Source organism: Lepisosteus platostomus, chromosome 4 (genome assembly GCF_059453375.1).
Source record: "Lepisosteus platostomus isolate fLepPlt1 chromosome 4, fLepPlt1.hap1, whole genome shotgun sequence".
Taxonomy (NCBI): Eukaryota; Metazoa; Chordata; class Actinopteri; order Semionotiformes; family Lepisosteidae; genus Lepisosteus; species Lepisosteus platostomus.
This window is the reverse complement of record NC_142614.1, coordinates 12,328,229-12,349,408: the sequence shown is the minus strand read 5'-3', so window position 1 is coordinate 12,349,408 and position 21,180 is coordinate 12,328,229. Positions and strand designations below refer to the sequence as shown.

General features: G+C 51.7%; 1 protein-coding gene and 1 long non-coding RNA gene across 11 annotated transcripts in view; both read left to right on the top strand.

Moving 5' to 3' along the window:
* The window catches only part of arrb2a (arrestin, beta 2a), a 38,006-nt gene that overhangs the window by 11,151 nt on the left and 5,675 nt on the right, over window positions 1–21,180 (top strand). For all 10 annotated transcript variants that reach the window (XR_015935852.1, XR_015935851.1, XR_015935848.1 and 7 more), the window contains exons 2-13: window positions 4,742–4,772; window positions 6,360–6,420; window positions 7,852–7,896; window positions 8,026–8,222; window positions 14,039–14,098; window positions 14,231–14,298; window positions 14,859–14,994; window positions 15,937–16,021; window positions 17,480–17,552; window positions 18,886–19,023; window positions 19,332–19,415; window positions 20,707–20,783. Coding sequence is in view for 2 of the 10 variants with exons in the window: in XM_088628534.1 (XP_088484660.1) it covers window positions 4,742–4,772; window positions 6,360–6,420; window positions 7,852–7,896; window positions 8,026–8,222; window positions 14,039–14,098; window positions 14,231–14,298; window positions 14,859–14,994; window positions 15,937–16,021; window positions 17,480–17,552; window positions 18,886–19,023; window positions 19,332–19,415; window positions 20,707–20,783 (1,055 nt within the window). In the remaining 8 variants the exon portion in view is untranslated. The remainder of the gene's footprint in view (window positions 1–4,741; window positions 4,773–6,359; window positions 6,421–7,851; window positions 7,897–8,025; window positions 8,223–14,038; window positions 14,099–14,230; window positions 14,299–14,858; window positions 14,995–15,936; window positions 16,022–17,479; window positions 17,553–18,885; window positions 19,024–19,331; window positions 19,416–20,706; window positions 20,784–21,180) is intronic.
* LOC148672687 (uncharacterized) lies at window positions 1,851–3,105 on the top strand. The gene is made up of 2 exons (XR_015935857.1): window positions 1,851–2,871; window positions 2,927–3,105. It is a non-coding gene; the product is annotated as an uncharacterized LOC148672687 (long non-coding RNA).

Genomic DNA, 21,180 nt, shown 5'->3' with positions numbered 1-21,180 from the left:
GGAAGTCCCTCTCTGTGGATAGCCAGTCAGCAGGAAGCGGGGTCATGTGACCAGCCCTTGTGGTTGAAGTGTCAAACTTGGGGAAGCCTGATGCAGACTGAGCCGCCCCGCCGCAGAGGGCTGTGAGCTCTGCAAGCTCTGTTGAGCCAGGTGTGGCAGAGTCTCGGTACATGCTTACCCTGGCTTGCTGCAGCAGAGGAACTGCTCAGGCTCCTGCGCAGGTCGCGCTGATGGGCAGATGAAGGATCCCACCTGCAGCAAGTACACCTGACTTAGCCTCATTCGTCCGGGCCGGAGCTGATCCCTTAAAGCTGTGTAGAATGAACATCTGATTAGTGAACACTCCTGACGGAGCAAAGGGAGTATGGAGTGTGAGCATCATGGCAGTGAAATGCACTTGTGCGCCACTCTGCTGAGCTGGGGCGCCAGTGGGAGCCTGGTCTCAGGGCCACGACCTGTCCCTGTGCTTTTCCCCTGTCCTTCCTCGGGAGACCAGCTTTTCCTCCTGCTCCTGTGTTTAGCCTTTCAAGGGCTGCATTGATCTGCCAGCCTCAGCGGCGGCGGCGCGGCAATTCGTTAGCGGGTGACATCAGATCCGCGCGTATGGCGGATTGATCCCTCGCCACGCCTCTCCGGCTCAGCTGGTGCTCTGTTCAGAGGTCACGAGGTCATCAGAGGTCATGACCCAGCAGGCCTGGGTGAGAACGGCAGGGAAAAGAATCGGGTCCCGCCAGGCCGCTCGGATGAGGGATCGGACAAGGCCCTTGTAGCCCCCCGGGTCGTGCTGCTCGCTCTTCCCCCTGGTGCCGAAGTGTGAGGGTTTATATCTGCCTCTCGCTGGCAGACGGGGGCACTAGCAGCACTGGTACAGTTCTGTACAGAGCCACCGCCCCTGAGAGGCCGGTGCTGATTTCTCCCTCTGCTGAGAACCACACACACTCGTGCGTGTGGTAACACTGGAGCCCCCTGCTGGCTTGGGGCTCACCCTGTGTGTGTTCCCTGTGTGCTGTGTGCTGTGTGGTGTGTAAAAGAAGGCTTTGTGTACGTGCCCTAGCTGCTCTGATACTTACTGTATTTTTTGCACTTTGTCCTGTTGCCATAGCAATCCTGGGAAATCTGCTGGCTGCCAGGGCAACAGAATGAAATCCTTTTGCGTTCCTGTGTGTGCGTGCGCACGGACAGCTTTGCGTGTCCTTGTGAGTGTGTGCGTTACGTGTGAGTGCGTGCGCAGTTTTGTGTCTGTGTGTGTGTGTAGGTGAGTGCACACTGCGCATTTTGCTTTATCTGCCAGTTTAATAGATTCTAGCAGAGATTTTTATCACCAGATCTGCTGCTACTCAGTCTCTGTATCATCGCTCTTCCTGACCGCACCAGTGTGTCGAACCCGGGTCGAGTCCACCCTGCGAGCCTTCCCCTATTCATGTCCGCTGGCCTCTCCGGCTGTGTGTGCACCTCTGGTTGAGATTTCTCTGTGTCTATGTGTGCGATTGCTGTCTGCAGTGAGTGTGCAGCTCTGGCTGTAGCCCTTAGGGTAGTTGTAGATCATGAAATATTAATCAGACCTATTCATTAGAGACTGGGAGGCCAAGATGACTGATTAATTGGGCTTTAATCTTTAATCAGCTGAGCCCTGTGCTGTATTAACAGCTGAGAGTGAGAGAGAGAGAGACCGACAGAGAGAAGAGGAGTGGAGAGAGAAACAGACAGATAGAGAGAAACGGAATGTTCAGCCTCTCGCTTTTCTGCTCCATCACCGCAGTGCATTCTGGGCTCTGCAGTGCATGAAGCCCCTGCTCGTTACTGATGGGCGTGCGGGCTGGGCAGGGTGCTTTATAACATCCTGTCATGTCATGTGATCAGTAGTATCTTAACGATCTAAGAATTCCATCTGTTCCTTTCTTACAGTTATGAATTGGGAGTGGATCCGCACCCCGGCTACTCTTTTGTAAAGAAGTGCATCCTGTTTTCCATCGTGTATGCTCCTTAAACACGATCAAGTCCAGTTATGAGTTTGAAGGCCTGAATCAAATCTCCACTTGATCTCCTCTGCTCAAGACTTAAAGAGCCTCAGTTCCCTCAGGGCTGGTGTCTGTGATTGAGAGCCCTGGCAGTAAAGATGAGTTTTGAGTTTAACTTGCACAAGCTGTGCAGAGGAAACTTAACCGTGTTCATGAGCAGTAAGCAATATTTGCTTGCTTGTGATGGCAGTGTTAACATGGTCCAACCCCCCCGGATTATTGGATTATGGTATAGTCCCATTTGCTCTTGAATAAGAGCCAGGCCGTACAAAGGTCAGTACCACCTTACTTGGGGAGGGGGGTACAGACCCATTCAGGAATGTGAAGGCTCTTCAAGGCCACTGCCTCACACATTGCCTGTCTGTTTATTGCCTCAACTAGAAGTGGCTCATAACTGCAAGGTCGTGATGTGCGTCACTGTGTTCTTCAGCATGCTCGCCTGTCTGTCTTGAGGTCTCCCCATTCTGTTATCGGCAGAAGGGGATGGCGAACAGAAGAAGGAAGGAGAGGAATGGGAGGGGAAAGTGGGGCTTCTGTATAGAAGTCAAAAGACAGCGAGTACTTAGAGTGGGCTTTTAAACCAGCTGGTGGCTTCTGGAAATCTAGCCCTCGTCTGTCCGCCAGCTGCGCAGCGCGAGTCTGTCCGCCCACTGGTTTCCTGCGCCCGCTGCGCAGCGCGAGTCCATCCGCCCGATCCGCTGGATTCCTGCGCCCGCTGCTCAGCGCGAGTCCGCCCGCCCGCTGGTTTCCTGCGCCCGCTGCGCAGCGCGAGTCCGCCCGCCCGCTGGTTTCCTGCGCCCGCTGCGCAGGGCGAGTCCGCCCGCTGGTTTCCTGCGCCCGCTGCGCAGCGCGAGTCCGCCCGCCCGCTGGTTTCCTGCGCCCGCTGGTTTCCTGCGCCCGCTGCACAGCGCGAGTCCGCCCGCCCGCTGGTTTCCTGCGCCCGCTGCGCAGGGCGAGTTCGCCCGCTGGTTTCCTGCGCCCGCTGCGCAAACTCTATTTGATATAGCACCTTTAAATGTGGCTTCTCAAAGCGCTTTACAGAAAAAACAGGAACAACAGCAATTAAAAATAAACAATAAAAAAGCACCATTTCAGTGAGAGGGGTGAGCCTGTTTAGTCGAGCAAAGCAAATGTGAATTCATTTTTCGAGCCTTGATATAATTCACAACAGAGTCTTAACGGATTTTAAATCGTCAGGCATTTTCTTGACGGCAAAGGTCTCGCGGTGGATGTTGCTATGCATCCATTCATTTCTGGAGCAACCTCTCTAATTCGTGCAACTAAACTCAGTTGCATTTTATCTAGTCGATGCCATCCTCTTTGATAAATTCATTCAGAAGCTGAAACGTGCTCTCCTGTAGTTCCTATTGGTAGCGGTTTACAGAACAGAAAGTCCTTATTGGACGTACCCACAAACTCGTATGTAACGTAAACGTGCAAATTGGCCAAATCAACGACATTTACAGACTCATCTAATTGCAGTGAAAATTGCAGAAAACGCGCTCTGTCAGCGTACTTTTGATACTCATCTGGAGTATCAATAATTCTCTGAGTGACTGTGTCTTTCAGAGGGGGCAGCAGGTCGAACTGTTTAGTAGCCTTTTCTCCACACATAATACTTGTCAGCTCTTTTGCCAATAAGTAAATAAGGTTCTTCAAAACTAGTGGGGCTTACCTGCTTTATCAATCCACAAGCTTGCATTTTTACCCGTTTCCATTTCAGGAGTTGTCTCAGAAGTTCAAAGAAGTTTTTATTTCATGTGCATGGGAGCGAAACACAAGAGACGCTTGGTGTATTTTTCTCAAATTAACCTAGAACAGTTCTTAAATATTTTTCTGTTATCTATCATGCTTTCCTGTGCTCACAAGATTGCCAGCGTTTGTATTACGCATTCTATGCTTTTCTGTGTTTACAAACATTGGCATTGTTCCAAAATCACACACATTCTCCTACCTATTTGCTGGAGATACGTTTTTTTAAATACAATTGGTCCCTTGCGTTCGTAGAACGCATTCATATACTATGGTATAGAATTACCTAGTAGCCCTTGTGTCCACTGAAGTATTAGCTCGCGCTGTATCGTAGTACGTAAGCTGCGTATTCGACACGTATTAAAATAGACAAAATATGAAAACCCGTCCTGATTTTTCAGTGCACACAACAAAGTTCCAGGGTCACATGGCGTACCACCTGGCGAAGCTCCATGTATCACGAGTGGTACGTGTACCATAGTTTGAGAACCACTGTTCTAGAAGCTTTGGGCCTCAGGGAATGTTCTAGAAGCTTTGGGCCCGATTGGAGCATCTCATGCCGCAATGTCTGCACTGAGTAATTTTCCATTTTCAGCTAAACAGAAAAGTGTCAGTTCTAGTTTCATTGGAAAAAAAACTCTGAGGGTAATTTTGAGCAACTCCTTTGCATGATTAAAAGCGTTAATGAAGAAACTAACTGAGACTGTAATTATTTTTCATTTTGAAGGGAAATACAAGATAGATACCCCATATAATATATAATTGTACAATGCAGTTTTAATCATCGCGTTCCTTGAAATAAACCAGGGTATCAGCTTCAGCAACATGGCTGAACAGGTTGTTCTGCACTCCTACCACTGTTTGTGTAAAGTGCCTCCTGCTGTCAGTGCTACATGCACATCCAATAAGAACTCAGGATTTCGGTCTCAGAATCCCTCCTTCTTATCCCATCTCTCTCTTTTCTCTTCCAGAGTCTTCAAGAAGTCCAGCCCCAACTGCAAGGTACAAAACGTCTTTTTTCATTTTCATTCTTTTTCATTTGTGTGTGTGTATGGTGTTTTGTGTTCTTGTCTTGGTTCAGGCCAAGGCAGGGCACTGTGGGAAAGGTGAACGGCATCATTTGTTTCTTGTGAGCAGCAGTTTTATGGACAGAGCTGGTCTGAATGAATGTAGTGCCTGAGCTGCTGTCTGTGAACTGCATTAATTTAATCAGTTTAATTCGTGCAGTTGTGAACCAGGATTACCTTCATCTTCATCATTGCTGTTTAGTCAATGCATTAACTTTTTGCCCTGGATGTGTTTGTAAGTGCCTAGGTGTGTGTCTGGTGTAACTGTGCATGTGTCTGTGCACGTACAGTAAGTGTGTAATAATTAATTTGCCTTACACTTATGTGGCACTTTTCTGGACACTCCACTCACAGTGCTCTGCAGGCAATGGACACTCCCCTCCACCACTACTAATATGCAGCCCCCACTGGCTGATGTGAAAGTGGGTGAAAGCCATAGTGGACCAGTACCTGCACCACACATCAGCTAGCAGTAGGGGGGAGAATAGAGTGATGAAGTCAGTTCATAGTTGGGGATTATTAGGAGACCATCTGGTGTACCTGTGCGTGCCACTATATGCACACCTAGGCACATGTGTACCCTGTCTGTAGGTGCACCTAGGCACATGTGTGCCGTGTCTGTATGTGCGCACCTAGGCACATGTGTGCCGTGTCTGTGTGTGCGCACCTAGGCACATGTGTGCCGTGTCTGTGTGTGGGATGTGTTGAGCATGCTGTTGTTCTTGTGCGTGCTGAAAGGGTTACTGTGGAGATGCCAGTATCCCAAAGGACAGATCTGGAGCTCCACTGGGACTCCTCTCTCCCTCCCTGTCTCTCTATTGTTCCAGTCAGGCAGCTCTCTGTTCACTTCCTCCTCAAACGGCTACACCAGCTCAGCAGCTTGCTCTTTCAGGACAGTCTCTCCCTTTTCCTCCAGCTCTCTGCTCTTTTTTACCGTCTTTGCTCTTCTGCATGTGTCTCTCTGTTCCGATCTGTCTATTTGCTCCCCATCTGTCTTGCTGTCCTCTCTCTCTCCTGTCCTCCTTCATTGCTGTCTTGACCTAGTCTCTTTCTGCTGTCTTCTCCTGTTTTCCTGGCCTCCCAGTTTCTTTCTCCTAGTCTATCTCCTGTTCACTCCCAGTCCTTCTCTTCCAATCTCTCTCCCTTGCTGTTGACATCAATGGAGGGGGCTCTGAGCGTGGACGATGTCTTCTGTGAAGTTCCCCCTCCTGGGACGAGGGTCTTCAAGAAGGGAGTGGAGCGTCTTGGGGTCAGTCTGTTGTGGGTGTTTGTGACAGGGAGCCCATGGTAGCAGACAGCGCAGGGGAGGTAAGGGGAGGGAGCGAGTCTGTGTAGGTTTCGGACTGGATGTCAGGGGACAGGAGAGACCGCTCAGCGCCGTGTTCTGACATGGGGCCAGAACTGCAGGTTTGCAGCAAGACATGATCAGGGTGTGATGTGATGTGATCTGGTGACGTCTGATTTATGTTAACCGTGGTCTGAGACATCTGGGTAAGAGCTTCGCCTCTCTTTTGCCTTCCAGCTCACAGTGTACCTGGGGAAGAGAGACTTTGTCGACCATCTGGACCATGTGGACCCTGTGGGTGAGTCTGGGGGCGGTAGTGACTGGTAATGACTGGTATGCATCACTGGGGCATTTCCTGACCATCTGAGACTCCTGCAGTTGCACGTTGCTAGCAGGCCATCCTGGGCACTCAAACACCTCAGAGCTCATGTTTCTTGTCATCACCTGGTATAAACAAGAGCCACAGGACCAAAGTGAAGTACATTTAAAACCAAGCACAGGAGGCCCTCCTTTACACAAAGGATGGCGGGAGTGTGGAACAAGCTGCTCAGGCTTGTGCCTGAAGCAGATATCCTGACTTCTCTGAAGAAACGGCTGGATGAGATCCTGGCATCATTTACTTACTATCCACCACATGGGCTGGATGGCACGGACAGCCTCCTGTCGTTCGTAACTGTTCTGATGTTCTTAGAAGATCGCATTTAACTCGTGTTAGTGCAACTCAGGTGGCTGGGCTTTCTGCAGTGAGACCGGGTGCTGAATAAGAGTCTAAAGAGTCCTGGGCCTTGGCTGTTCTCCTCTGCGGGTGTGTCATGGTGATTGCTTGTAAAGGCACTATATAAAGCATCCTTTTTTCTCAACTGGAGAAGTCGCTTAAGGGGTGAACACTGGGGCTGAATTTCCTAACATCAGAACCTCTCTTGGCTTCGCACGGGCTGTCCCCGGCAGGGGGGCATCTTGTCAGATGTCTTGTAGGATACCTGAGCCTCCACTGGTCCCTGGCATGCTCTCTTGTATTGTTCAAACGTGCCCAGTTTCCCTGAGTTTGAAGCTGCACAGAAGAGCTTGTCACACCTTGTTTTCCTGGCATGCACAAAGCCAGGCCGGCCCTGATTTTGCAGCGTGGGGGCAGCGGTTTCTATAGTGACTGGCACCCAAGAGAGCCGCTGTCCCACTAGGCTCCGAGCTCCTCCTGTCGAGATGTGTAGCTCTGTGCGTGGAGGTGTTACAGCACCTCAGCAGGCTTCTCTTTTATTCCCTGCTGCAGACAGCTCTGACTTCCGACTCCATACAGGATCAGGGCCTGGGAACTCTGTGGCTGTCTGTCTAGGGATAGGAACTCTCTGTGCCTGTACATGTATCAATGATCCTTCTTGAACAGGCCAGAACGCTGAGCATAATGTATCACCTTGCATCTCACAACTGGCAGCCCACTGAAGCTCAGCAGGAGTGAGCCTGGTCAGTACTTGGATGAGAGACTTCCTGGGAAAGCTAAGGTTTCTAATGGAAGTGGTGTTGAGGCCAGCAGGGGGCGCTCACCCTGAGGTCTATGTGGTCCTAATGCCCCTGTATAGTGACGGGGACAGGTCCTGACTCCAACGGTTATTAAAAATCCCAGAGCATTTCTTGAAAAGAGTAGGGTGTCAGTAGTAGTAGTTAATTTTAAATGTGCTCAGACTTGGTCACGGTTTCTTGCTCTCACTAATTTTTCCTTTCTTTCCCTGTCTAGATGGAGTCCTCCTGATTGATCCAGACTACCTTAAAGACAGAAAAGGTAAATCTGAAAAAAAAATCTGCTTTCATTCCGTAGTGCTATACGTTCGTGTTTGAACTGTACAGTTGGACCTGTTGCTCTGTTTTGCCTCTATCCTTTCTCCTCTCACCCCCACCTCTTCTCTCCCAGTGTTTGTGACTCTGACGTGTGCGTTCCGCTATGGCCGTGAGGATCTGGATGTGCTGGGGTTGTCATTCAGGAAGGACCTGTACATCTCCACCTTCCAGGCCTACCCGCCACAGCCCGAGGAGCGCCGGCCACTCAGCCGCCTGCAGGAGAGGCTCCTCAAGAAGCTTGGCCAGCACGCACACCCCTTCTACTTCACTGTAAGACACTGTACTGTAACACCGGTCCGGCACGCACACCCCTTCTACTGCACTGTAAGACACTGTACTGTAACACCGGTCCAGCACGCACACCCCTTCTACTGCACTGTAAGACACTACTGTAACACCGGTCCGGCACGCACACCCCTTCTACCGCACTGTAAGACACTGTACTGTAACACCGGTCCGGCACGCACACCCCTTCTACTGCACTGTAAGACACTGTACTGTAACAGGGGTCCAGCACACACACCCCTTCTACTGCACTGTAAGACACTGTACTGTAACACCGGTCCGGCACACACACCCCTTCTACTGCACTGTAAGACACTGTACTGTAACACCGGTCCAGCACGCACGACCCTTCTACTGCACTGTAAGACACTGTACTGTAACACCGGTCCGGCACGCACACCCCTTCTACTGCACTGTAAGACACTACTGTAACACCGGTCCGGCACGCACACCCCTTCTACTGCACTGTAAGACACTACTGTAACACCGGTCCGGCACGCACACCCCTTCTACTGCACTGTAAGACACTGTACTGTAACAACGGTCCGGCACGCACACCCCTTCTACTGCACTGTAAGACACTGTACTGTAACACCGGTCCGGCACGCACGACCCTTCTACTGCACTGTAAGACACTGTACTGTAACACCGGTCCAGCACGCACACCCCTTCTACTGCACTGTAAGACACTGTACTGTAACACCGGTCCAGCACGCACGACCCTTCTACTGCACTGTAAGACACTGTACTGTAACACCGGTCCGGCACGCACACCCCTTCTACTGCACTGTAAGACACTACTGTAATACTGGTCCCGCACGCACACCCCTTCTACCGCACTGTAAGACACTACTGTAACACCGGTCCAGCACACACACCCCTTCTACTGCACTGTAAGACACTGTACTGTAACACCGGTCCAGCACGCACGACCCTTCTACTGCACTGTAAGACACTGTACTGTAACACCGGTCCAGCACGCACACCCCTTCTACTGCACTGTAAGACACTACTGTAACACCGGTCCGGCACACACACCCCTTCTACTGCACTGTAAGACACTACTGTAACACCGGTCCGGCACACACACCCCTTCTACTGCACTGTAAGACACTACTGTAACACCGGTCCGGCACACACACCCCTTCTACTGCACTGTAAGACACTGTACTGTAACAGGGGTCCAGCACGCACACCCCTTCTACTGCACTGTAAGACACTGTACTGTAACACCGGTCCAGCACGCACACCCCTTCTACTGCACTGTAAGACACTGTACTGTAACACCGGTCCAGCACGCACACCCCTTCTACTGCACTGTAAGACACTACTGTAATACTGGTCCAGCACGCACACCCCTTCTACCGCACTGTAAGACACTGTACTGTAACAGGGGTCCAGCACGCACACCCCTTCTACCGCACTGTAAGACACTGTACTGTAACACCGGTCCAGCACGCACACCCCTTCTACCGCACTCTAAGACACTGTACTGTAACAGGGGTCCAGCACGCACACCCCTTCTACTGCACTGTAAGACACTGTACTGTAACACCGGTCCAGCACGCACACCCCTTCTACTGCACTGTAAGACACTGTACTGTAACACCGGTCCAGCACGCACACCCCTTCTACTGCACTGTAAGACACTGTACTGTAACACCGGTCCAGCACGCACACCCCTTCTACTGCACTGTAAGACACTGTACTGTAACAGGGGTCCAGCACACACACCCCTTCTACTGCACTGTAAGACACTGTACTGTAACACCGGTCCGGCACACACACCCCTTCTACTGCACTGTAAGACACTGTACTGTAACACCGGTCCAGCACGCACACCCCTTCTACTGCACTGTAAGACACTGTACTGTAACAGGGGTCCAGCACACACACCCCTTCTACTGCACTGTAAGACACTGTACTGTAACACCGGTCCAGCACGCACGACCCTTCTACTGCACTGTAAGACACTGTACTGTAACAGGGGTCCAGCACGCACACCCCTTCTACTGCACTGTAAGACACTGTACTGTAACACCGGTCCAGCACGCACACCCCTTCTACTGCACTGTAAGACACTGTACTGTAACACCGGTCCAGCACACACACCCCTTCTACTGCACTGTAAGACACTGTACTGTAACACCGGTCCGGCACACACACCCCTTCTACTGCACTGTAAGACACTGTACTGTAACACCGGTCCAGCACGCACGACCCTTCTACTGCACTGTAAGACACTGTACTGTAACACCGGTCCGGCACGCACACCCCTTCTACTGCACTGTAAGACACTACTGTAACACCGGTCCGGCACGCACACCCCTTCTACTGCACTGTAAGACACTACTGTAACACCGGTCCGGCACGCACACCCCTTCTACTGCACTGTAAGACACTGTACTGTAACAACGGTCCGGCACGCACACCCCTTCTACTGCACTGTAAGACACTGTACTGTAACACCGGTCCGGCACGCACGACCCTTCTACTGCACTGTAAGACACTGTACTGTAACACCGGTCCAGCACGCACACCCCTTCTACTGCACTGTAAGACACTGTACTGTAACACCGGTCCAGCACGCACGACCCTTCTACTGCACTGTAAGACACTGTACTGTAACACCGGTCCGGCACGCACACCCCTTCTACTGCACTGTAAGACACTACTGTAATACTGGTCCCGCACGCACACCCCTTCTACCGCACTGTAAGACACTACTGTAACACCGGTCCAGCACACACACCCCTTCTACTGCACTGTAAGACACTGTACTGTAACACCGGTCCAGCACGCACGACCCTTCTACTGCACTGTAAGACACTGTACTGTAACACCGGTCCAGCACGCACACCCCTTCTACTGCACTGTAAGACACTACTGTAACACCGGTCCGGCACACACACCCCTTCTACTGCACTGTAAGACACTACTGTAACACCGGTCCGGCACACACACCCCTTCTACTGCACTGTAAGACACTACTGTAACACCGGTCCGGCACACACACCCCTTCTACTGCACTGTAAGACACTGTACTGTAACAGGGGTCCAGCACGCACACCCCTTCTACTGCACTGTAAGACACTGTACTGTAACACCGGTCCAGCACGCACACCCCTTCTACTGCACTGTAAGACACTGTACTGTAACACCGGTCCAGCACGCACACCCCTTCTACTGCACTGTAAGACACTACTGTAATACTGGTCCAGCACGCACACCCCTTCTACCGCACTGTAAGACACTGTACTGTAACAGGGGTCCAGCACGCACACCCCTTCTACCGCACTGTAAGACACTGTACTGTAACACCGGTCCAGCACGCACACCCCTTCTACCGCACTCTAAGACACTGTACTGTAACAGGGGTCCAGCACGCACACCCCTTCTACTGCACTGTAAGACACTGTACTGTAACACCGGTCCAGCACGCACACCCCTTCTACTGCACTGTAAGACACTGTACTGTAACACCGGTCCAGCACGCACACCCCTTCTACTGCACTGTAAGACACTGTACTGTAACACCGGTCCAGCACGCACACCCCTTCTACTGCACTGTAAGACACTGTACTGTAACAGGGGTCCAGCACACACACCCCTTCTACTGCACTGTAAGACACTGTACTGTAACACCGGTCCGGCACACACACCCCTTCTACTGCACTGTAAGACACTGTACTGTAACACCGGTCCAGCACGCACACCCCTTCTACTGCACTGTAAGACACTGTACTGTAACAGGGGTCCAGCACACACACCCCTTCTACTGCACTGTAAGACACTGTACTGTAACACCGGTCCAGCACGCACGACCCTTCTACTGCACTGTAAGACACTGTACTGTAACAGGGGTCCAGCACGCACACCCCTTCTACTGCACTGTAAGACACTGTACTGTAACACCGGTCCAGCACGCACACCCCTTCTACTGCACTGTAAGACACTGTACTGTAACACCGGTCCAGCACGCACGACCCTTCTACTGCACTGTAAGACACTACTGTAACACCGGTCCAGCACGCACACCCCTTCTACTGCACTGTAAGACACTGTACTGTAACAGGGGTCCAGCACGCACACCCCTTCTACTGCACTGTAAGACACTGTACTGTAACACCGGTCCAGCACGCACACCCCTTCTACTGCACTGTAAGACACTACTGTAACACCGGTCCAGCACGCACACCCCTTCTACTGCACTGTAAGACACTGTACTGTAACAGGGGTCCAGCACGCACACCCCTTCTACTGCACTGTAAGACACTACTGTAACACCGGTCCAGCACACACACCCCTTCTACCGCACTGTAAGACACTACTGTAACACCGGTCCAGCACGCACGACCCTTCTACTGCACTGTAAGACACTGTACTGTAACACCGGTCCAGCACGCACACCCCTTCTACTGCACTGTAAGACACTACTGTAACACCGGTCCGGCACGCACACCCCTTCTACTGCACTGTAAGACACTACTGTAATACTGGTCCCGCACGCACACCCCTTCTACCGCACTGTAAGACACTACTGTAACACCGGTCCAGCACACACACCCCTTCTACCGCACTGTAAGACACTGTACTGTAACAGGGGTCCAGCACGCACACCCCTTCTACCGCACTGTAAGACACTGTACTGTAACACCGGTCCAGCGCGCACACCCCTTCTACTGCACTGTAAGACACTGTACTGTAACACCGGTCCAGCACGCACACCCCTTCTACTGCACTGTAAGACACTACTGTAACACCGGTCCAGCACGCACACCCCTTCTACTGCACTGTAAGACACTACTGTAACACCGGTCCGGCACGCACACCCCTTCTACTGCACTGTAAGACACTGTACTGTAACAGGGGTCCAGCACGCACACCCCTTCTACTGCACTGTAAGACACTGTACTGTAACAGGGGTCCAGCACGCACACCCCTTCTACTGCACTGTAAGACACTGTACTGTAACACCGGTCCAGCACGCACACCCCTTCTACTGCACTGTAAGACACTGTACTGTAACAGGGGTCCAGCACGCACACCCCTTCTACTGCACTGTAAGACACTGTACTGTAACACCGGTCCAGCACGCACACCCCTTCTACTGCACTGTAAGACACTGTACTGTAACAGGGGTCCAGCACGCACACCCCTTCTACTGCACTGTAAGACACTACTGTAACAGGGGTCCAGCACGCACGACCCTTCTACTGCACTGTAAGACACTGTACTGTAACACCGGTCCGGCACGCACACCCCTTCTACTGCACTGTAAGACACTGTACTGTAACACCGGTCCAGCACGCACACCCCTTCTACTGCACTGTAAGACACTGTACTGTAACAGGGGTCCAGCACGCACACCCCTTCTACTGCACTGTAAGACACTACTGTAACAGGGGTCCAGCACGCACACATAAGTGGTTCCTGTTATCAGTTTTAAATGACACTTGTAACTCCTTATCGTGTTTCACTGTTTAAAAGTCCACTGGGTTAATGTGAAGGATTTGTAATACTGGTATCACAAATGTTTAAATCTAAAGCATTTCTGAGTGTAGGACTTGCCTTTAAGCAATAAAATATATCTGTTCACTCTCTCGTAAGCTGATTCCCGACTTCTAAAAATGGTTTTAACAGAATTTAACAGTGTGGGTCTGCTGTTCTCTGTGATGGACTAGGTCATTGCTTACCGTTGGCCAGGAGTTTTCTTAGAGTTTTGGAATTGTGGGACAGTGTGTGGGAGCCGGGTTGTCATCTTGTGGTTGGTTGAGTTACTCTTCTTTGATTTTTTACAGATCCCTCAGAATTTGCCCTGTTCAGTCACCTTGCAGCCTGGACCAGAGGATACTGGCAAGGTGAGGCACTGGCATGTGGGCAGGCAGTATTAAGCAGGCGGTATTTAGAGAGGTTTGCCTGTATCACAGAAGGCACGCCTTATTCTAGGGATTCCCTCTTTCAATTCTGTCCTTCTGTTGGTCTGTCCACAGGCCTGTGGGGTGGACTTCGAGATCAGAGCCTTTTGTGCCAAATCTGTGGAAGAGAAGATTCATAAGAGGTGTGTGCACGTGTGTCTCTGTCTCCCAGCTGCAGCTGCAGCATGCATCCGAGAATCCGAGGGTCCAGTGTTACAGGTCTCCACGGGTCCAAATATTTCAATAACCCAGAACCAGCCATTCCTTTCCCCCAGTGTGCAGCTGCACGGCGGATTGTCAGACTGAAGGTTTTCTGTCGTCTAAAAGAAACCCACAGTTGTCCATCTCCTGCTCACATTTCTCAAAACTCCCGACTTCCCAGTTCACCTGATCCAGTCCTTCCTCAGTCTGTCTGTGCTGCGGCCCCAACAGTTCCCACACTGGTCGGCTGATTTCCTGCTGGATTCTGTTTCACCTTCTTCGTTCGCCGGTCCGATCAGGAGCCCCACACAGACTCCCACACAGCTCTGCTTTGTTCTCTCGGACTGCCGAGTCGGAATTAAACCAGCAGACTCCTGACAGCCAGCCCTTCTGGGTGGGATCTCTACTCTGCGCAGATGGGCATGCCTCTGGCGTGTGTGTGCAGTGTCAGAGTCTCTTGGAGAAGAGTGCAGATTTTTCACCGCCTACCTGTGTTCCCCAGGAACTCCGTGCGGCTGGTGATCCGCAAGGTGCAGTACGCCCCGGAGAAGCCCGGCCCACAGCCCATGGTGGAAACCACAAGAAGCTTCCTCATGTCGGACCGCTCGCTGCATCTGGAGGCCTCTCTGGACAAGGAGGTACAGCACACCTTCTCACCCTCCCACACACGCCCAGTCCCGCGCCTCCTCCCCCTCCCACGCACACCCAGTCCCGCGCCTCCTCCCCCTCCCACACACGCCCAGTCCCGTGCCTCCTCCCCCTCCCACTCCCACACACATCCCACGCCTCCCGCGCCTCCTCCCCCTCCCACTCCCACACACGCCCAGTCCCGCGCCCCCTCCCACACATGCCCAGTCCCGCGCCTCCTCCCCCTCCCACTCCCACACACGCCCAGTCCCGCGCCCCCTCCTCCCCCTCCCACTCCCACACACGCCCAGTCCCGCGCCCCCTCCTCCCCCTCCCACTCCCACACACGCCCAGTCCCGCGCCTCCTCCTCCTCCCCCTCCCACACACGCCCAGTCCCGTGCCTCCTCCCCCTCCCCCTCCCACACACGCCCAGTCCCGTGCCTCCTCCCCCTCCCACTCCCACACACGCCCAGTCCCGCGCCTCCTCCCCCTCCCACACACGCCCAGTCCCGCACCCACTCCCACTCCCCCTCCCACACACGCTCAGTCCCGCGCCTCCTCCCACACATGACCAGTCCCGCACCTCCTCCCCCTCCCACACACAACTAGTCCTGCACCCACTCCCACTCCCACTCCCACACACGACCAGTCCCGCGCCTCCTCCCCCTCCCACACACAACTAGTCCTGCACCCACTCCCACTCCCACTCCCACACACGCCCAGTCCCGCGCCTCCTCCCACACACACCCAGTCCCGCGCCTCCTCCCACACACACCCAGTCCCGCGCCTCCTCCCACACACGCCTCCTCCCCCTCCCACTCTGTTCACACTCCGGGCTGGCGAGCCCTGGACACTACAGAACAGAAAGGTGCTGTGCTCTCTGGGGCGGGGGATGCCTGTTCCCCCTGGGCAGAGCTGTCTCAGGCCTCACAGGTTTCCTCCCTCTCTCCAGCTGTACTACCACGGCGAACCCATCAGTGTCAACGTCCACGTCACCAACAACTCCACCAAGACTGTGAAGAAGGTGAAGATCTCCGGTGAGTGGGCCCCGACCCCCAGTGTTCAGTGCTGTATCCAGCCACTCCGGATTAATAAAAACCCACAGTGGGTGAACCTGCCCAGGCGTGAAACACACAAGGATGCTTATGTCAGGGTACATACGTGAAAACTGTGTGGCACTGCATTTGAAACTGAGAGCTGGAGGCACTACTTTACGCAAATGGTGGTGGGAGCGTGGAACAAGCTGCCCAGCTGTGCTGTTGAGGTCAGAACCCTGGCTTTCTTAAAGCAGCTGGATGAGACCATTGGAGAAATTTTTCCCCGATTCTGAGGAATGCGCCTCAGAAGTTGTTTGCACTCAGAAGTGCATATTGTCTTGATGCACTGTTTGCACTTTGTTTTGTTTTTTACACTTGTTTTATAATCGAGAGACTTTCTGTAAGTAAGAATTCCATTGTACCAGTACCGGTTACATATGGCAATAAAGTTCAAGTTCAAGTTCAGTTCAAGTTCAAGTTAACTTTTTATTTCATGCGCATGGGAGCAAAAACACAGAGATGCTCTGTGTGTTTTTCTCAGAGTAAACAGGAACAGTCCTTAAATATTTTTCTATTATCTATCATGGCTCCCTGTGCTGACAAGATTGGCAGTGTTCCAAAATCACGCACATCTTCCTACTTCCCTATTTGCTAAAGATATCTTCTTTTGATGCAATTGGTTAGTTAGGGTCCGTAGTACACGTTCCTATATAACAGTATAGAATTAGATAGTAGCCCTTGTGTCCAGCATTCTTCCAATCCAGTTAAAACCAGTTCTGAATGTCCACCTTATAAAATATTGCAGCTTCAGCAGAAAAAGTGTGTACAAAGTTCACAGAGACCCTCTCAACAAGACTCTGGAATCAGTTCACTACTAAACGAGTTGGAGGGGATGAATGGCCTCCTCTTTTTTGTAACTTCTCATACTCTTATGTTCTTGAAAGACTGAAGAACCTTCCACACAAAAATAGTCACAGTCAATGACCATTTCCCTTGATTTAATGAAAATACCTTATGATAGTCATCATTAGTCATCAATATTTGGAGAACAAATCAGTCAAGGACTTGCCTTGAAAAAGGGTTATGTCTTCTTCCCCTGGCTTTGCACGTTGGTACATGAATTGCTGTGCTCATTCAGCCTTTTCTAGTAGTGTGTTCAGGCCTGGTGCCGCTCTTCCTGCTAGAGGAACTGATCACTCAGTGCCCAGGCACATGCACAGCGCACTGCAATAGAAACCTGTCCTCACCCATCCCTGTGTTAGGAAACAGCCGTGTATGTCTGCAGTTCTTCTGCACAAAACTGTATTGTAGTGTCTGTGCTTGTGTGAGTTGTGGTGTGTTTTATGTAATGGCGAGGGGTATATGTGTTGTGTGCTGTGTGTGTAATGGTGTGCAGTATGAGTGTTGTGTACTGTAGCTCTGTATGTGTAACCCTGTGTTGTTCCTCTCTCCTCACAGTGCGGCAGTATGCTGATATCTGTCTGTTTAGCACTGCCCAGTATAAGTGTCCTGTGGCTCAGGTCGAGGCTGAGTGAGTACCCTTCTCTCCATCCCTCACTTCCCTGCTGTCTCTGTATTCCTGCTCTCTTTCTCTCTGTACACCATCTCTTATTCTCCACCATCTCCTGCCTATCGCCCTCTGTTCCCTCATCAAATCCTCAAATCCATCCTGTCCTATCTATTTCCCCCTTTGAGATTTTTTTTTGTTATTTGCAAGAAGAGAGGTTATTCATTAATTGAAGTAAAAAAACTACTTATCGTACAGTCAGTTTTGCTACTAGCAAGCCAGACTGAGAGACTCTGCCATGCCCCCTGAAGATCAGCCCTCCAGCTTGCCCATGTCATTTTTATGACATCACAGCCCTTACCTCTGGCCCTCCCACTGACTCCAGCCCAGCCAATCAACTCCTCCCTTGCTCTTTATCCCCTCCCTCTGCCCCAGCGGGACTCTGCCTGGTCCTAGCCCCGCCCTGCTGTGATGTCACAGACAGTGTTCTCTCTCAGTGCTGCAGGTTACTGATGTGGTGCTCTTCTCCAGCGACACCTATAGCAAGTCTGTGAGCTTGGTTCTCTCCCGGTAAGTACCGGCATCCCACATACTGTGTGCTGAGTTCACTACTCACTTGCTGATTGTAGGCATCCGTTCTATCTGTACATCTGCAGACCATTCTCTGATCCCCCGTATGCCGTCTTTTCTTTTCCTGTGCCAAATCTCCGAGCTCACTGCTTACTTGTTAAGTGGAGGCATTCCAGTGCTATCCACTGTAACCCCAAATACAAGACCCAGAGACCCCCACACCCATTTCACTACGTCATCCCCTCTATGCCCCAGCCTCCTGAGTTATGTGTCATTCAGCTGCTGAACTTGAGGAGCTGCAGGACTTGGCACTCTTTCCTCCTTCAGCAGATCTCCCTCTCTTTAGAGCAGGTATACCCATCTCAAGTGTAAAATTCACCCCCAAAAAACTGCAGTAACCTTTAAGAGAAGGGCGGCTGATTTCTCTCAAGAATTCAGAATGGGCATTTTGTCTTTGGGCTGAACTCATTTCAGTCTTTTCTGGCCAGTGTTTGGGCGGTGGCTCCCGGGCCTGTCTTCACAGCACTTGCAGATGGTTGTCTGTGATGGTGGTGCTGTTGAAGATTAAATTCCTTACACTCCCTGCAGTATGTCCCCCAGCATCCCCAGGTCTGGCCAGCTCACCTTCATCATGCAGGCTCCTGTTCCCAGAGGGGCTTGTGCTTCCATATGTTCAGGGAGGCACTCGTTTTAAAGCGTCAAGGGCTGCAGGAGTCAGTCAGCAGGTGTCTGAGCCCAGGTGCTGGGGGGCTGGATTTCACAGCTCTGTCTCTCCCTGTCTCCACAGTGACCAGGTGTCACCCAGCTCAACGTTCTGCAAGGTATACACCCTGACGCCCACGCTCAACAACAACCGAGAGAAGCGCGGCCTGGCGCTGGACGGCAAGCTGAAGCATGAGGACACCAACCTGGCCTCCAGCACCATGTGGGTCACAGGCTGTTTGACAGGGAGCAGGGCAGGGTCTGGGGAATGATGGGAGCTGTAGGCGGTGCTAGAGTGAGGAGAATGGATTCTGGGAAATGATGGGGGCTGTAGGTAGTACTGGAGTGAGAAGGACAGGGTCTAGGGAATGATGGGGGCTGTAGGCAGTGCTGGAGTGAGGAGAATGGAGTCTGGGGAATGATGGGGGCTGTAGGCAGTGCTGGAGTGAGAACGACTGGGCATAGGGAATTATGGGAGCTGTAGGCAGTGCTGAGGAGGCCCTCTGTAATTTCCTCTTTCTGTTATTTCAGAGTGAAAGAGCCTGCTAACAAGGAGGTGCTGGGTATCCTGGTGTCCTACCGGGTGAAGGTCAAGCTGGTGGTGTCACGTGGAGGGTAAGGGTCACGCAAAGGGCAGGGCTTGCTAGGGCTTTCACACTTTCACATGCCTTGGACTTAAAAAATTGGAAAATACAATTAATTGTCCATGCTGTGACAGTTTTTGTTTTTGTGAAGTCTGAATGCCCTGTTGAGGAACGTCTGCTGATGGAGAAATCGATGCCGTCACCATACTCCTCTTGCTGATCTCACACACGGTTTACCTACAGCTGGAGGGCACACGTAAAGTGCTCACGTGTGTTTTACCCACAGCTGGAGGGCACAAGTACAGTGCTCACGTGTGCTTAACCCACAGCTTGAGGGCACACATACAGTGCTCACGTGTGCTTTGTCGATAGCTGGAGGGTGCAGAGTGAGTAGTTCCTCTGAGGAGGTCATAGCTTTGCTTGTTCCTGGAGAGTTCTGGCTTTTGTCTTGCCCGAGCTAACAGGGGCAGGTGACCTCTTGTAGTGGTCACATCTTGAAGTCTAGAACTACCTGAGTTCAGGAATGTATACGTTAAACACCATCCTTAGCTTTTCTGTCACTTAACAGGACAAGGCTGGGTCCATTGATATAGCGCTTGAGGTCTGAGCTTTAGTGGTTGTGAGAGTGTAGCCTGCCTGCCTCAGGCTGGCTGAGAACTTCGCCAGACCTCCCTGCCTCAGAATGACTAGACTGACTGGCACAGCCTATCCTGTCACCACTCTTCTCTTGGCATTGTGTCTGTGTCCTTGATTCAGTGCCTTTTAATTTGTTCTCTGTTTCAATTCTGCCCTCTTGGTCATCTGTCTGTCTGACCCAGGTTTCTCAGTGGGATGTTCGCGAGGTAAAGTGAGCCACTCTCTTTGTGGAGTACATCTTTTTCATTAGTTAGGTTGTGTTTTTTGTAGTGTGTGAAGTTGAGATGAGTGCTGCAATACAGATCCTGGAATAAAAATGGATACAAGAAGAGATCCCAACTTTGGACCCCATTGTAATTGGAGCCCACTGTGGGGCTCCTGGGTTAATTATAGTACCCCATTGTAATTGAAGAGGACAGGGGAGCTCCTGTGTTACCAAAGGGGGCCTTGGGGTCCCAGTATTAATTGTAAGGTCCCAGTGGTATTGAAGGGGACTATGTGGCTCATGTGTTAATTGTAGGGCCCCGGTGGTATCAATTGGGACTGTGGGACCCCGGTGCTAAATGGGGGGCCTTGGTGGAATCGACAGGGACTGTGGGCACACAGGACTGTGATCACAGGGCTTCATTTGGCAGCTGCAGTACCGCAGGTCCTGACACCTCTCTGTGTGTGTTCCTCTATCTCAGAGACGTATCAGTGGAGCTGCCCTTTGTCCTAATGCACCCCAAGCCTTCTGATCAGCCTTCCTCCCGGCCGCAATCAGGTAAGACTCACCTTTCACCGCCCACACCAATGAGCCACACTGATCACACATCCCGCTGGTCCTTAAATTCAAAGACCCATCTCACTCACTTTGTACCTTGATGGTGCTCCTTACATCTGGAATGAATTTGGGGATGGTCCTCCAACACCTTGTGGAATGGGGTTGGGGCTCTGGGATTGGACAGCTTGGAAGAAGTTTATTTCCAGGTTTTGAATTTTTCTGTGCAAGCAGGGATGAAATCTTCACCACCAATGACCCTTGTCTTTCTTTCTTGTGTCTAAGCAGGGAAGATCTCAGTTCTTTTTGTTTTCATCCTTGCCTATTACCTCTGATATTTATTGGCTACCAAAGCACTTAGTCTATGCCATTATTGTGCTAATTTTAGACTCAAACTCTC